The sequence below is a fragment of the Columba livia genome, chromosome 3, assembly GCF_036013475.1.
Source record: "Columba livia isolate bColLiv1 breed racing homer chromosome 3, bColLiv1.pat.W.v2, whole genome shotgun sequence".
Classification (NCBI taxonomy): Eukaryota; Metazoa; Chordata; class Aves; order Columbiformes; family Columbidae; genus Columba; species Columba livia.
This window is the reverse complement of record NC_088604.1, coordinates 55,348,225-55,363,708: the sequence shown is the minus strand read 5'-3', so window position 1 is coordinate 55,363,708 and position 15,484 is coordinate 55,348,225. Positions and strand designations below refer to the sequence as shown.

Sequence of the window (15,484 nt, the reverse complement as noted above, 5' to 3'; positions counted from 1 at the left end):
AGTGGCACACTGGATATCAATGCTATTATTAAAAATTTTTAATATAAGCAAAAGAGCATTTTTTTTCCAGCACAGGTTATACCAGATTGCTAAGCAAAATAAACTTTACTGGCATTAAGTAGTCTTGATTGTCTTTATTTTTGGCCTAAAAATGCCACTAAAAGAATAAATATTTAAAGATACATATATCTTTAGTGAACTCAACTCAGAACATTGATGCAGGAAAAACATACGTATTTTTAGCGTAAATATTGAAGTTAATAGCAATATTCCTTATTTGGCTAGATGTACTCTAGAAAAGGTGAAAGGGTATTTTGGTTACATGCTGATTGGCTAAGTACAATCTTATTAATGAACTATCCTGGTATAATTCGGCTCTACTACATCAAAATAAAGTTGCCACATTCCAACATGTCTCAGGGCTGGCCACACACTGCAAATTTTCAATGGAGTAAGTAGCTTAGTGAAGAGTTGTGAAGGAGCATGATCCCCAATTGACACATCACTGCCAACATAAGTAGTGAATATGCACTTAAATGAGAAAAATCATACATTCATTGCTACAGTTTATTTCATTTCTGCAGAAGAATTCAGTTAAGCTCGACAAAGAGCAGATTTGCTAGAATAACTACATCCACATTAACACAACCACGTTAGCAGAGCTTTGATACTATATCAAATGAGTTCACAGTACCTTTTTTTGTGATGGAATCCAATTTGGCAGCCCATGCACTGAATCAGATTTTGAGATTGACTCATCCCAATTTGCTGCTGCTTTGTTGTTGCTGAATCTTCAGGCTGGAGGGCTCTTGGGACTATGCCCATTGCCTCAAAAATCTTGCTGTGCACATGGCCAATATCTTAGAATTGTGATCCACTTGGGTGATTAACGGGAGGGTCCAAGTCAGCCAGCTCCCAGCATTATATTTAAATGATTCTGGCCTTTTGAATAGTTTAACTACATTAGTTAAAAATTTTGGTTCAGAACAGCCTTAACGACCAAATAATTGGGAAAAAAAAAATAAAGCTAATAGGCAAGTAAAATAAAAATAAAGCTAAAATGCAAGTAAGAAGAAAATACTCTAACGACAAATGTTTAAGAAAAAAGTCATGTGCTTTAACTAAAACAGTATCTATGAAATTTGTACTTTGTGTCCATCTCTTCAAGATGAAAATACTGAGACGTCATACAGAAAGTTACTGCAGAATCAGACTCAGACTTATTCACATATGTAACACTTACCTATTACAACAGCTATGGCTCCCAGTGCCAGTCCCAGAACCAGTATTAGGGGTGTAATGAGTAGTTTTCCAGCTGAAATGCAAAATTCATTTAACAACTCAAAGCAGGCATTTTATTTTTCCCTTTCCAACCACCCACAAATATTTTTGATATTGGACTTCCAAAAGCTGGTTCATTTTTTTAATACTTTACCAGGATTCTTATTTATAAACTCATCCTCCAAATCCAGCCAGGAGCTATCACCACCCAGCCAGCTCCCTGCACACATTTCTCTTTGCCCTCTTGACTCACCACAACTCTCTGAGCACGGCTCATTTTGTACATTAACAGTTAGCTTGCATTTACTTCTGTTTCCATTCTGAAATCCCTCAGGCATCGGCAGGAACATGATAGCTATAAAGCTACTATCGTTTGGCTTCTCCAGAATGCTACTGTTCAGCAACCACCCTGGAAAGATGCCAAGCAAACCAGCATCTTTGAGAGTTTAGGTTAGTTCAAGGCAATGAGACCATCACCTCTAAATACACTTCTGCTCGCTTTAAAAGGCTGTGGTAAAGTCCTTATGTACAGTTGAGATTTAGGTCTAAATCAAACCACAGCCAAGTCTATTTTGGATCAACATTTAAAAGGATATGTTGCTGCTCCTACATGAGTAAGGCAACGAGGTTGTGCAGAACACCAGCTAGAGCATAAGACTCTAAGAACAAATAAAACCTGCTCATATTCTTTATTTCTGTTGAGTTCATGATCTGTAGAAATGCATGGCGGGAAGGCAGGTTTCCTTCTGACACGCTTAAGCTCAAGCTGAACTTTGAATCCCCGTTAGTTTTCTTGTGTTGCATGGTTCCAGCTAAACGGCAGAATCTCCCTGGCTGTGCTGGTTGAGCGGTTGGATCAAAGATGTCGCTTGTCTCTGCTGCTCAAAAATGCAGCAGGGCAGGCACTTGTACTGATGCACCAGCAGCCTGATCGGGGTTAGAAATTAAGCAATTTTTTAAGTTAAGCATGTGTTTGAGAGATCACCTCTATAAAGAAACAAAAAGTGAGTTCATTACCTCTCTCTTCCCTACCCTTCCCTCTCTCAAGTCACTTGTATCACATTACAGTAAATGGATTACTTCATTCAATAATGATGTAACCCTCTCCATAACCCGAGCCACTAATTTGGGCAGTCTGAAGGAAAAATTAGATATTTTGGAAATATTTACAGCAGTTAAATGAATTGGTCCTTTTAACGTTCTGTTTTGATAGATTTTAAATTTCATAAGAGCGTTGTGGGTGGGAAACTAATTCCTAGAAGAAAAAAAATGGCAAACATTATTGGTATTACTATAGTTGCTAGGCATCCTAATGGTAGAACTTCTTGGGACTCCACTGTGCTGCATTCTATACACACAGAGATTGTCAAACAAGTTACTCAAGGGAAGACAGAAGGAATGTAGAATGAGGAAAACCTCAAAATAACTCCAAACAAGAGTGATTGAAAGCATTTAAAAAATTACCAATATCATTTGCTTTAATAGCATCATTACATCTTCTGTCCTGTTATGTATTCATGAAGTACCTAGCAATTGATTTTGAATAAAATTCGCCCATGTGAATTCAGGTGGTACTTAAGTGGTATCTTCAGTACATTTAAGACAGCTGAACATGTTTTTCCTTTTTGTGCAATTCATCACTAACTCTAGTTATAACCCAACATTCTGCCTTCAACAATGCAGCCAAATAATTACTATGAGAATGAAATCTCTAAGTCTGCTGGGACTGAAGTATAAAAGCAATTTCACCTTACTGCACTGGTCACAGGACAAAGTTTCTCTAAAAAATGCCAGCTAAAGGGGGAGAGAAATGTAATCAAATTCAGACACCATTTCTGCTCCCAGTTTTGACTCTCCTCCCTGTAATTTCTATTAACTTTACAAAACCATTGGTGTATGAAGAAAAGCATGTTTAAATTTATGCAACCATAAATGCTTTTCCCTGGTTTTTATTACAGAACAGTTTATGATTGTAGGCACAAACGCTTCCCAACAGAAACCATGATAGCATGCCAGCCTGCCATGAAGTGTTCTTTCCTTTCTACACACCCCACCCACCTGGATCCAGCAGCAACAAGCCAAAAATCTGCACAAGGCTACAAAATCAACACATTTACTTCAGTATTTCCTCTGCACTGCAAGCACATAAAAAAGAAAGTCACAGAAGAACATGTACCTAGCAACACCCCACCAGTCTCCCACTGACAGCCAAGATAATGTCCTCTTAATTTTCACTACTTAGCTAACTAGCAGAGGCATTTTACTACAGGAATTCCAACCTTTATTTCTTGCCATGTGTTAATAAAATTTAGAGACTATGCTTCTCACAACCTATTTTTCTGCTACCATCTCCACTTTCTAACATCTTCTGCTGGCTCTCAGAACAGAACCAAAATCCAGGCTTCTACAATAACACCTACTGATGATGATGCGCCCCCTTTTGCCTAATAAAGCCTTAATATGTTTACATTTACAGTTTTAGATACCAGGACATCTCTGATCCCAGGTGTGATCCTTAACTGGAATTAAACATTTCTGGATTTTCAACTTGATCTTAAACGATTAAGACCAGGAACCTCCAGTTCAAAACAAAACAACAACAACAAAAAGCAAAGATAATGACAAAGAAGAATGTGATGGAGGATCTAATAAAAGGAAGATATGAGAAGGTAAGTAAGCTATTCTTATTTACTCAGTTTCATCATAACAGAAGTAACCAGTGACATTATCAGGAATTGATTAAAAGAAACAGAGGAATGGAAGTACTTTATTCACACAGCACATAGTGAAATCCTACAGCCCCTACTAGAGATGTTGTGGAAGTAAGAACTTAAGAACTGTGGAAAGTGAACTGAGAAAATGGTGAAGGATACATCTATCGATAGTTATTAAGCAACGGTTCAGATACAAACCTTAACTAAGGAAGTGACTAATGCAATGATTACTGGAAACAGACAGCAAGTGAGATTTTAACTCTAATTGACCACTGTTGGGGACAAACTCGCCAGGCAGACCTTCACACTCGCCTAATTAACAGGCATAGAACAATTTTGTTGAAGTTTTACAAAGATAGCTGATCTTGACAAATTTCCACCATTCAGGATGGCAGAATCCACAAGTCGAACTGACATTGTATCCCAGTCAGGGATTGTACCATCTCGGAAGAAAAATGTTAGGAGAGATGATCTTACAACAATATAATGCCATCTTAAAAAAAAAAAACAAATGTGCACACCCACATGTGTGTTTGTGAAGGAAATGGGGAGAAAAAAAAAAAAGGGGGAAAGGGGGAAAAAAAACAGGGGAAAGAAAATCTAGACTGGCTTACATATGCCAATAATAGTCAAAATCTAATCCAATGGAGGAAGAGCAGTTAACCAAATTCTTGAATCCTAACCTGATGTAAATAGTCTAAACTTTTATTTTTTTTAAATTTTCATCTGAGTTCTGTTAGAGTTCTAGAATCTTTTGGTAGTTATTTGTGAAGTGTATCAGGATCAATACTAAAACTTACAGCTCTAGAGATTATGGGGATTAAAGGTCATGAGTGCCAATGCAGAATAATTTGAATCGTTGACAACTTGGCTGTAACAAGCTATTGTAAAAATGAGGGCAATTACTACACACACTGTCAGGTTCAGCCAGCTCTGTCTCTATTCAAATGATGATGAGTCCTGTGAAAAGTAACACCAAATGACAGAGGTAGTCCTAGAGAAAAAATTTTAACAGAAAACCCTACAAGGAATTTAAGCTGAGGCTTTGAGCTTTGCCAGTCTTTCTTGGTTTACTAATTAAGGCAAACCACAAGTACACTTGCAAAGAGGATATGCAAATAAAATATCTTATACCTTCTCTATGCGTGCTTTTATAAATATGAATATATACATCTTCCTCACTAAACTTTAAAGCTTATATGCACTTGCACATTTCTTGATTGCCTCCAAGTCGCTGTTTGCAAATAAACTAATTTTCTTTCTTACTAGTAAAAGCTGTTTCTTTTTAAAACAGAAAGGCTATGTTATTGCTTTTCAAAACAATGAACAAGGAAAAAAGAAAATTTTAATAGTAGTTATGCACATACAGTACATGCATATGTATTTTGGACTTTTTATGTGGCATTAAAACATGCTAACTGCATATTTAGATACCTTACATATAAACCATTGCAAAAATTAAGATAATAACAACATAGTTTTTGGCAGATCTATGTTGTGTTACATTTGTAGCCTCATTGTCCATAGAAGGTTTAATCTTGGACAAAGGTTATCTATGATTTTGCACATGAGCAGCAAGCACATAGTTGGTAATGTCTCTGAGCACAGTCCCGTGCAATCACAGATGCTAATTCCACCAAATATACCAAGATCCATTTCAAAACAGCTTACAACACTGTTTGCCATTGTGACTTTTAGTAAAAGCTCTTCCGAAAAGTTACTAAACTTTTTAAATGGTTATTTAATTTTAGGCCTAAATTTATTTAGTAACAGTTTATACCCATGTGCTCATGGGCCAGCATTGTCTTTAATCTGGACTAGATTCTCTCACATGCTGAAATTTATCTCTACAAAACATATCAGAGTAGGCATATCCCATAATTCTGAATTTTTATCTACTTTGCTATTTATTTCTGTATTTTTAACTTTGTTCAAAAGCCTCGTAAGTTCCTGAGATCAAACTAATGAGCCTGGGTGACTTACTGTCATTTGTTAAACCAGAGTTCCAGGTTTGTGAGTCTCCCACAACTTCGCAGCGTGGCAAGACTGGCATTGTTGTTACCAGGCCTATGAGTTTGTGTGCCAGCTCTTGTGTTACTCTAAAATGGAAATCACCTAGTTTTCTAGCTGGAACATGTTTGGCTGAGGAGTATTGTTTTCACTGCAGGTCTGCTGATTTTTATTTCTACGCATTCAGTCTCTTACCTTTATGTGCAACATCACCAATTGATAAGCTCAAAGCATTTCCTCAGCCTAGGTGAATCCCAAGTCATTTCCAATTTCTATGCTCTAAGTACAAAATGTCCTGTTCTCCTTAGGAAGTCCCCAGCTTTTGACACTTAATACAATAATTTCCTATAATGCTACAGATAGCTTTACATGCTGTAAAGTCACTACAATGACTGAACTAAATGTATATGCAAGATACCATATAAGGTAATAATCTATTTCGTTATATGGTTTTTTGTGTGCTCTATAGGTTGAGACAGGCACATATCTGGTTCAAAAGCAAATAGGAGTTCCTTTTTTTTAACAAAAACGTCCAGCTTTTGGTATCATATTCCTGTGAGAGTAATTAATACATTTCGTTGTATGTTGTTTTAAGCTGGATTTTATCAGAACCAAAGCTAACAGTTAAAAGAATGGGTAAATGTGAGTTATTTGATTTTGCAAACCCAGATCAGGTTCAAATGCAAACAACAATTCAAATGGATCCTTGACACAGGGGTTCATTTAAAAAAAGGTTCCTGCTGTGATCCATTTCCTCTATATGCTTTTAGAACTACAATCACAGCCAGCAACATGTATACGGACAGTATTCTTTCCAGTTTGCTTACAAATTGCAAAAGGTTTGGAAACAGAAGCTATCAGAAGAGGACACAATACTTACACAGTCCAAGGAGTGCAAATGCTAAATATTTAAATATATTTAATAAATCACCTTTTACACAACTAAACAACAGGCTGCCCATCCAAGACTTGAAACCAATAGTTTATTGCCCCCCCCCCACCCCAATCACCTCATTGTGCGGCTCTCCACAAGAAACGTTTATCCACTCACCACAGACAGAGCCTCGCACTAATCTCCTTAGATGGGGCCTCTCGGGGAGGTAGCGGTATTTGCATCCAAAGATACTGAGGTTTGACGTGTGATCTCCGAAGAACCGGAGCTGGCGGTATCTCTCCCCACAACGGTAACAAAAATTCGTGTTACACTGTGAACAAGTCATGTGGTCACACCCTTCTGTTCTCTGGATGTGGATCTTTAAGAGAAGAAGAAGAAAAAAGGAAAAGATCATTTCTCCCCCTTCCTAAGCACAGGAAAGCGGGCGCTACCTGGCACAGTCCATGCCTCAGATGAAAAGACACCACAAGCAACCCCTTGCTTAACTCAGCATTTGCATTAATTAATACTGCAGCTGTACGGAGACAATGATTTTCTAAGGCATGTGTCAGAGCATCAAATACGAGTTATGGTTGTTTCCAGATTTCCAAACATAACTTCCCATATAATCCTCCTTCTTTATTTAAAGACTCTTTGTATCTGAGTGATCCCTGCCCTTACTGAAAACTTGTTTTAATTACTTAGACACATTAGAACCAAACTTTATTAAAAATAAAAGCAGCACAGTAAATATGGTTATGACCTCTGAACTATGAACTCCATGGATGGGTTTCCCTCTTACGCCACCTGTGGCCCTGCTCCCTTTCTCATTACCATCACAAATTTGCCATTTTGTAATAAATGCCAGAAAGGCTCTGCTGTTAATGTTTTGGGAAAAAAAAATATGGTGGTGGTTGTTGGTTTGTTTAATGTTTTTGTTTGTTTGTTTGTTTTTTAAGAAAGGTTCCACAAACCACGTAAAAGAATTACACCAAGCTTTCATAATAATGCCCATAGTACAGCATCAAGCTGGGCTGCCTAGGCTCTACATCCATCTTTCTGCTGTTTACCTGCATGAAAAAACTTCATACTCCATACCTGTATTTCCATGTACTCTTCTGCAAAACCGATACATTTACTTACTTTGCACAGTTTTTGTAAGGCTTTAGTTTTAGTTAATAGTTCTGAGAGTCTTACAAGAGAAGGTCATGTTGGGGCTGAGTATTTCACTAAATCAACTACAATTACACAACTACTTCTAAACCTTGCCAGTTAAAACTATAGCTAACAGGGTGGCAAACACACACTTTCCTAGCTCACAAAATTGCTAAATGCCCTCCCAACCTGGGACCATGCTCCACAACAGAACAGAAGATAAAGTTACCTAATAATTGAGGTTGGAAGCAACCCTGGGATGTCATCTATTTAAGCCCCTTACTCCAAGCTGGACTAACTTCAAAGTCAGATCAGATTGCTCCATGCCTCATCCCACTAGATGTTTAAAATGTCCTAGTACAGGTATGTCAGAGTCTCTTTGAGCAACCTGTCCTACACCTCACCACGCTCCCTGGGAATATTTTTTTCCCTTACATCCAATTGGAATTTTACTTGTTGAATAATTAATGCTTCCTGAAATTCTTATCCGTATCTATATGTATTTATTTTGCAGGGAGGTACAGGTAAAGACAAGAAAGGCATCAGTGCTCAGTAGTCCTGCAAGCACCAGTGATGCTGAAAGCTCAGGGATGCTTGTGACTCCTGGGGTATCCGACATTCTTGAGAGGGTGAAGCGTGTTTGTGCTCTGGTACTGATCAGGGTTCATCTGAGAACCCTCACACACCTGAACACCTACTGAAACTGGCACTTTATACACATAACAAACTGAAGTACTTTTGGTTAAAGATTCCAGGGCAGATGTAATTAAAAACTAGCTCCAAGTACACCTGCCAACATCCTTGTGCAAACAACAGCACTCTCAGAATTTATATCTCTATACTTCCAAATGCTTCTTCTATGCATAAGAAGGGAAAGACATTCACACACATACAAATAAAAGAGGATTGGGCTATAAAACCTCACACTCTATTGGGCAAGTAGGAGACTTGCATTCATCCCACAGAAGGGATGCAAGTAGACTGACCAAGCAGTTACTTATGTGCCCTGAGGAAGGCTGCTGTTTAGTTCAATGTGTCATTCCCTCACATATATCACAGGTGCCCTGTTTTCCAGAAGCACCTGAAAAAAATACCATTGTTGGTAAACTTTATTAGATACTCAACTTCAAAATTTTCACATTTAAGCATTTACTGCAAGTAGAGTGGAAAGGAAAAAAGTCTACCCAATACTATACCAACTTAAACATAACTTCTTAAGTTACTCCCTTCAGAATAAAACAGTGCATATTGTTAGTTTGACTTTTGCCTGTACTTTCCAGCTTTTATATGGAAAATTGTTGACCCTACTCACAGAACCATAATTTATTTCATTGGATTCCTAAATGATTAACTTCAAATGAAATTAAGGAATTTTAATCCTGAATTGTGGAGTTTGCACATGGGGCTTTATTGTATTATAACAAATTAACTTTAAAATTTAATTCCAGTTAGTTTTTCAGGGGACTGAAATTCAGACAACTATACATAACTTTGTAATTTTATAAGTATTGTTCCTTATCTGCTGATTCAGTGACATATCTCCATCTTAAAAATGTAAATGAGAGAACAAGATCTTATGAGACTAACATAACTGTGTTTTTTTTCTTTTTAAATCAAGACCATTTAACTCTCCTCTATCTTCTCCGCATTACCAACCCAATCTATTAAGTTACCATCCATCCTAATTGAAAATCTTTACAAGGCTGGAGCCTATAAAAACCCTCACTGCAAAGACTAATATCAAAACTACTACATACTTATTTCAAAAAGAAATTTTCTTTGCTGGTTAGAACTTCAAGTACATGCTGGCAATAGCTTTATACGTTCTACCCTCAACATCTTTCAGAAATACCCACCTTTTGAACACTGCCTGCTACCCTTCTACCCACGCTTTCCTAGAAGCAATCAAGCTCCAGTTAGCCAGCCACCACTCCAGTCACTCCAAAATCTACTTCTTTCTGTTCTACACCCTCCAGACATAGTGTCCTCTTAAAACATAAAGAAGTCTATATAAGATTTACTTTCTTATGGACACATATTGCAATTACATGTACTTTATCTTCACTTCTTTAAAAATAAAAGTATTAATTTTTAGTGACCACTCATCTGCACATACACAAGCATCTTCAAAAGGTGCCAATTTGCAATAACTGATTTTACTTGCCTATATTTTTTGTTACCAAAACTTTCCCTTTGATAGTGAGGAGAGACTTGATTAAGAAAATTAAATAAAAACCCTTCAAATCTTAGATGTGGAGATTGGACTCCCTATCAGATGCATGCAGACTGACAATGCCAGATGAACTTTGTATGATTCAGTCCAGCTGCTTTCAAGCCCAAGACATGACATTTCACCAGATCAACTTCAGCTGTGGTTCAGATGGACGTGCCTCCCTCCCCTCAGGATAAATCTACTGACAGAGATGGATGACGAATCTATAGGATGGGAAAGCCATCACCAATGGGTCAGATATCTCACAAGTGTTCCTGCTGCGCAGGCAATGCCGTGGCAGGCAGCCGGGGGAACGCAGGGGCCAGGAATGCAGCTGGCTATAGTCAGCTGCGGTCACACGGGGTTCGGTGCCTTGGAACAGCAGGAAAATTACACACCAACAGCAAAGAACACAGAGCTCAGAGTCTTAAGGAAACAAGTGAAGTAGCATAGTGGCTATTTCAGACCATCACATTACCACCTCTGCATGTTACATGCACTCTCCCACAAATCTTCCATGGAAATCACTTCCAAGAGATCTGAGATTAAGAGTGGCCATTTCTCCTCCAGTCCTGAAGAAAACCTGGTGCACAGACTTAATGGTTCATACACAAGCAAGGACTCTCCTCCCTTCAGAGGACGAGAAATAATTCACAGAGTACCTTCAAAAACGATGCCCCGAGTTGTATGATAACACTCATATTAATCAACAGAAAAGAAGTAGATATTCCTCAATGTGCATTGACATCCTTGCTGTTGGCAGTTAAGCGAGAGCCGCTGTTTGGTGCTTCCTCAGACAGTGGTGGTTTTGAAATCTGCAGTAAGGTAACACCAACATGAAGTTCTTCCTTGGTTTTCTCTACTGTAACACTTGAGGAAAAAAGGCATTTTGCTGCAAACCTGCTGTCACAAGAAGTTGTAAAAAAATCCTTAAAATAGGAGTGGGGAAAGACAAACAAGGCTACGGACTTTATGAAAAAGCATCTAATAAGGTGTAGCAAATTTGCACTCATTAGCCAGCTCCCCCTCTGTATGGAGCCCTTTATGGACAAGCCTTGATGAGAAAAATGGTCTAGGCTGAGTTTCTGAAAACAGTGTATAACAACTTTAGAAAAGGCTCAATTAAAACAAAAAAAAAAGGTCAAAATTAAAGACAGCGTTTTAAAAAGGCAGCATTTTGTAGTATCTCCATGCTCATCTATAGTCACAAAATGAACCTACAATTATGTATTTTGACAGCGTATAACTTTTTTATTTGCTCATGTAAGCATATCTCAGAGAGATCAGGTAAATATAAGCTATTTCTATTTAGTACACTAAAACTGTATCCACCTATAGGAAAAAGTAATCAAGTTTAAGCTTATTTAACAGTGATGCTAGTATTCATATTAGAGTGCTCCCATTTTCTGATCTCCTGCACACCCAGACAAGATAATAATTGTGCATTCTACCTCTCCATGGTATGGCTACTTGAAGAGTCTCTGTGTATATGTGTCTGTGTGAATATATAATTATTTCCAGAAGATATCTATAAAGTATGGTCACAGTTTACATTGTTATCAGTATCATATATCATATAACCTGTAATTTTACAAGTTATCTCAGTAAAGAAATTCTACCTCTACTGAAGTTTCTACCTGTAATTTCTGTTAGCTTCAGTTTTAGTGTAAAGGTTTAATACTAATATCTTGACACAATTTAATCTTGATGTTTCCTCAATCCATTTAGTAATTTTGGCTCCTGCAAATTTTTAAACAACATATGAAAGAGGTTCTTTAAATAGAATATAAATCTGGTGTCACCTGAAACATTGCCTATGCAAACACAGAAGGGGGAAAAAAAATCAAATAGTATATTACCTACTCTGTTTTCTGTGTCACTCTTTTCTCTATTTTATTTGTAAATACAATAATCATCTGCTTCAATGTTATTTGTATAGAGATTTTGGGGGGTGGCTGGAGAGAGAGACAGAGAAAGTATTAGCTTCAATACCCATGACTCCAAATGATTAACTCTTGGTATGTTTATTCCCACGTGCCCATACATGTATTAATACTTTAATGAAGAATGCTGCATAAGATGTATTTTTATAATTACTCAGTAACCAATTAAAAAAGAAAAAAGAATAGTACCACTAACCACTGGCTAAGTGCTTCTTTTGCTTGCTTGCTAGTTACAGATTTGATTTAAAACACAAACAAACAACATTATTGATAAAAACACTTTAAAGGTTGCAGGCAGGAAGAACTTTTTTCACCTCTGAAGAAAAAGATATCAGGTAACAATAACACCCTCTTCAATAATCACTTATAATACCACATTACCAGGTAGGACTTGTTAACAAAGGTTCTTTTTCTGTGCTAGTTTCATAACTTTCCATACTGCCTCCCACCATGCAGAAGGTTTTATTTTCTTTTAATTAAAAAAATAAACCTAATGTCTTTTTGGAATTAGTAGCCAAACTCATGCAACTTCAGGCTTCAAAATTAGTGACTTAACCTGAATAAGTTCCACGCATCTGGCCTTTTCTTTTGAAGATGGCAAACAAAGCTGTACATTTAGCATTTCAAATCTAAAATTTATTATGGATAAACATATTAGAGTTAGCAGTTTTAGTTTCTTTCTCCTTCCACCTAGCAGCTCTCTTCTCCCTGCTTTCCCACATTCACACTTTTTTGCTTGGTGCATTTTCTTCTCTTTTTGGACAACTTGTTTCAATAGTTACCTCATTCACACTGTCATAAAATCTGAATTTGGACACAAGTCAAAGAATTAGAAACAAAACAGATACTTCTTCTCACTCCAAAAGGAATAAAGTTTGCAAAAGGATTTCACTGTAAGACTTCCCAGAAAGTGAACATGTTTAGAACTGGCTCAAACATACCAACTCTTGTCAAACAGCAAGCTGTTAAAACTTTGTTCAAATGTCACATGTGCATGGGAGGAAGGGTAAACAACCAACTGCTGATTTCAGAGCTTTCCGAGTTTCTCTCCGTGTTTTGAAATCTTTCAGTTTCGAGCTATGGCATCATAGCCATTTCTTTTCCCAAGACCAGAATAAGACACTTAGTAAACTGATAAACATTCTCTTATTTGCACAGGGTAAGGCTCAAAGTGTGACAAAGTATACTGCAGACATTTAGAAGTAAATCTTCCCATTCAATATTTATTTCCTACCAAATGTTCCGGTTTCCTCTCCATGAAGTAGATGTAAAGCAATACAGGTTCAGATTAGGTACTCCCTTTCAAAAAAAACCAAAAAAGGACAGTCTCCCACCATGAAGGTTTTGACTTGCTACTCTATCAGTAGCTGGAATTAAGTGCTGTGAAAAAATTAGTGAACAAACATAATGGCCACCTTCATTAACGCAGCCAGGGCAGGGGTGTGCAGGGCTGCTGCATCTCATTTGAATAGTGGGAATTATTTCCTATCCTGGAAAAGATTAATGACATTTTTAGGGTGCGGGACTGCACTTCAGTGTTGAAAATTAAACTAATTAATGAGAAAGGCTTGTCAAGAACTGACATTTAATCCTAAAAAAGCTTTGGCTTTTGCCAAATCTTAAAGTCTCCCTTAGTTAACTTGTTGATAGAGTAATTTCTGCCTTGCTCAGAAAATGAATCCAGCCAAGCTCTTTGGAAAACCTGACAAAGGGCATAATATTTCTCTCAAGCTTTCCAGTTCTTTAAAGCTTTATTTTAGGAATAATTTTGTAACACATTCAGTTTAAGTATACATCAAAGCCCCCTCTTATGATTTCCATAATGTTTCTTTTACATGGGGAGATTCTGCAGAATCAGTGCAGGAAAAAGCAAGTAAAACATCTGATATGTTTTTTTTCAGCAAGTCATTGACAACATTCTGCATGGCAAACGTGAATTTCATTTCCAATGCTGAGCAGAACCTACAAGTATTTACTTTAAATACAAATCTAAAGTGTTCGAAGTCACTACGCCAAAGGAGAGCAGCTCACCTTGCATTTTGGACACTTCTGGGCATTCCTCTGCCCATGTTCGATTTCGTTGGCCCAGTGACGCAACAGCTTGTCTCCTTTCTTGTACTCTTTGCAGTTAACACCTTCATGCCAGGGAGAGTGGCACTTGAAACACCAGACAAATTGGCAAGACGGACACTGGATCTGTATAAATGAGAGAACACCACACATTTGCAAGCTGGTTGTCAAACCAACTGGAAAGCCCATTTTAAAACCACTGCTCAGAGCAGCTGCCCAGCAAAGGTTTAACATCTTTTGAAATGTCTGTTTTAAAAACACAAGAAGTTGTTGAAGCTAACTTTTTTTTTTTTCTTGTTTTTAAAGAGAGAAAACACAGAACTAATTTCTAAAGTCAGGAAAGGCCCCAATCAAACAAAGCACGAAAACCAAATTCAATGTGTGGCTCAAACACCAAAAGGCAAAATCCAGGAAGCTTATTCAGTTGCCTCCAATACACACACGAGATCACCTCAAAATCAGGAGTCAGTTTTCAGTGTGGTGGATCTGAGTCTTCTAGTTATAAACACTGCCAAGGCTATCACCAGGGAATAACGGGTCTTCTGAAGGGGCTCTACGGAGCTCAGAATGGGTTAGGAAGCTTATATTAGAAATGGTCCCGGGAAAAAGGGGCCAAGTGCAAGGGTCTCAATCAAGTGCCACAACTACCACCTGGAAGTCAGTTACCTCCTTTTGCTCTTGATTGTGAAAGGGTGAGTTGAAGCTGCACCAAACCACCCGCTTCCTACAGACAACACCTAACATCAAAAAAATACAAGTCAAGCTCCCTAAATTGAGAAAGGATTTATTCTTCCCACTTCCTGGGTTTTACATAATTTTGTCCAACAGGTACCATTGTCATTAGGTCCTCCTCCAGAGCCTGGGTATGTTTTTGAAAAAAAGGCTATGGCAGCTGCTGTGGTCATAGAATAAATACAGGCACATTGCAGTTGCTTATCTGATACAAAACTGACCTCCTACCTGGATCACGACCAAGACATTTAGTTTTTCACCTTTAATGTTTCACATTAAAAATCTAATTGACACAATGGCTTAAGCTGAGCATTTTTATGACCTTAGCTGACACATTCTTCAGTGGTTGTCTTTAACTTCACCTGGAGAAAGCAAATGTGTGTTTGTTGTTATGTTTGTTTTTTTCACACTGCAGCCGTGTATAACATTCATAGCTTCATTTGTATAGAATGATGTACCTCTGTCTGTACAGCACTGGTTAACCAAGTATTTT

The 15,484-nt window shown here is 37.6% G+C and overlaps 1 protein-coding gene across 3 annotated transcripts in view; it reads right to left on the bottom strand.

Moving 5' to 3' along the window:
* Positions 1 to 15,484, bottom strand: part of RNF217 (ring finger protein 217) — a 64,787-nt gene that overhangs the window by 10,382 nt on the left and 38,921 nt on the right. For 2 of the 3 annotated variants that reach the window (XM_065056831.1, XM_065056830.1), the window contains 3 exons: positions 14,221 to 14,385; positions 7,057 to 7,258; positions 1,244 to 1,315 (listed from right to left, as the gene is read on the bottom strand). In XM_065056831.1, the coding sequence (XP_064912903.1) occupies positions 1,244 to 1,315; positions 7,057 to 7,258; positions 14,221 to 14,385 (439 nt within the window). The other variant, XM_065056832.1, reaches the window with a different exon arrangement.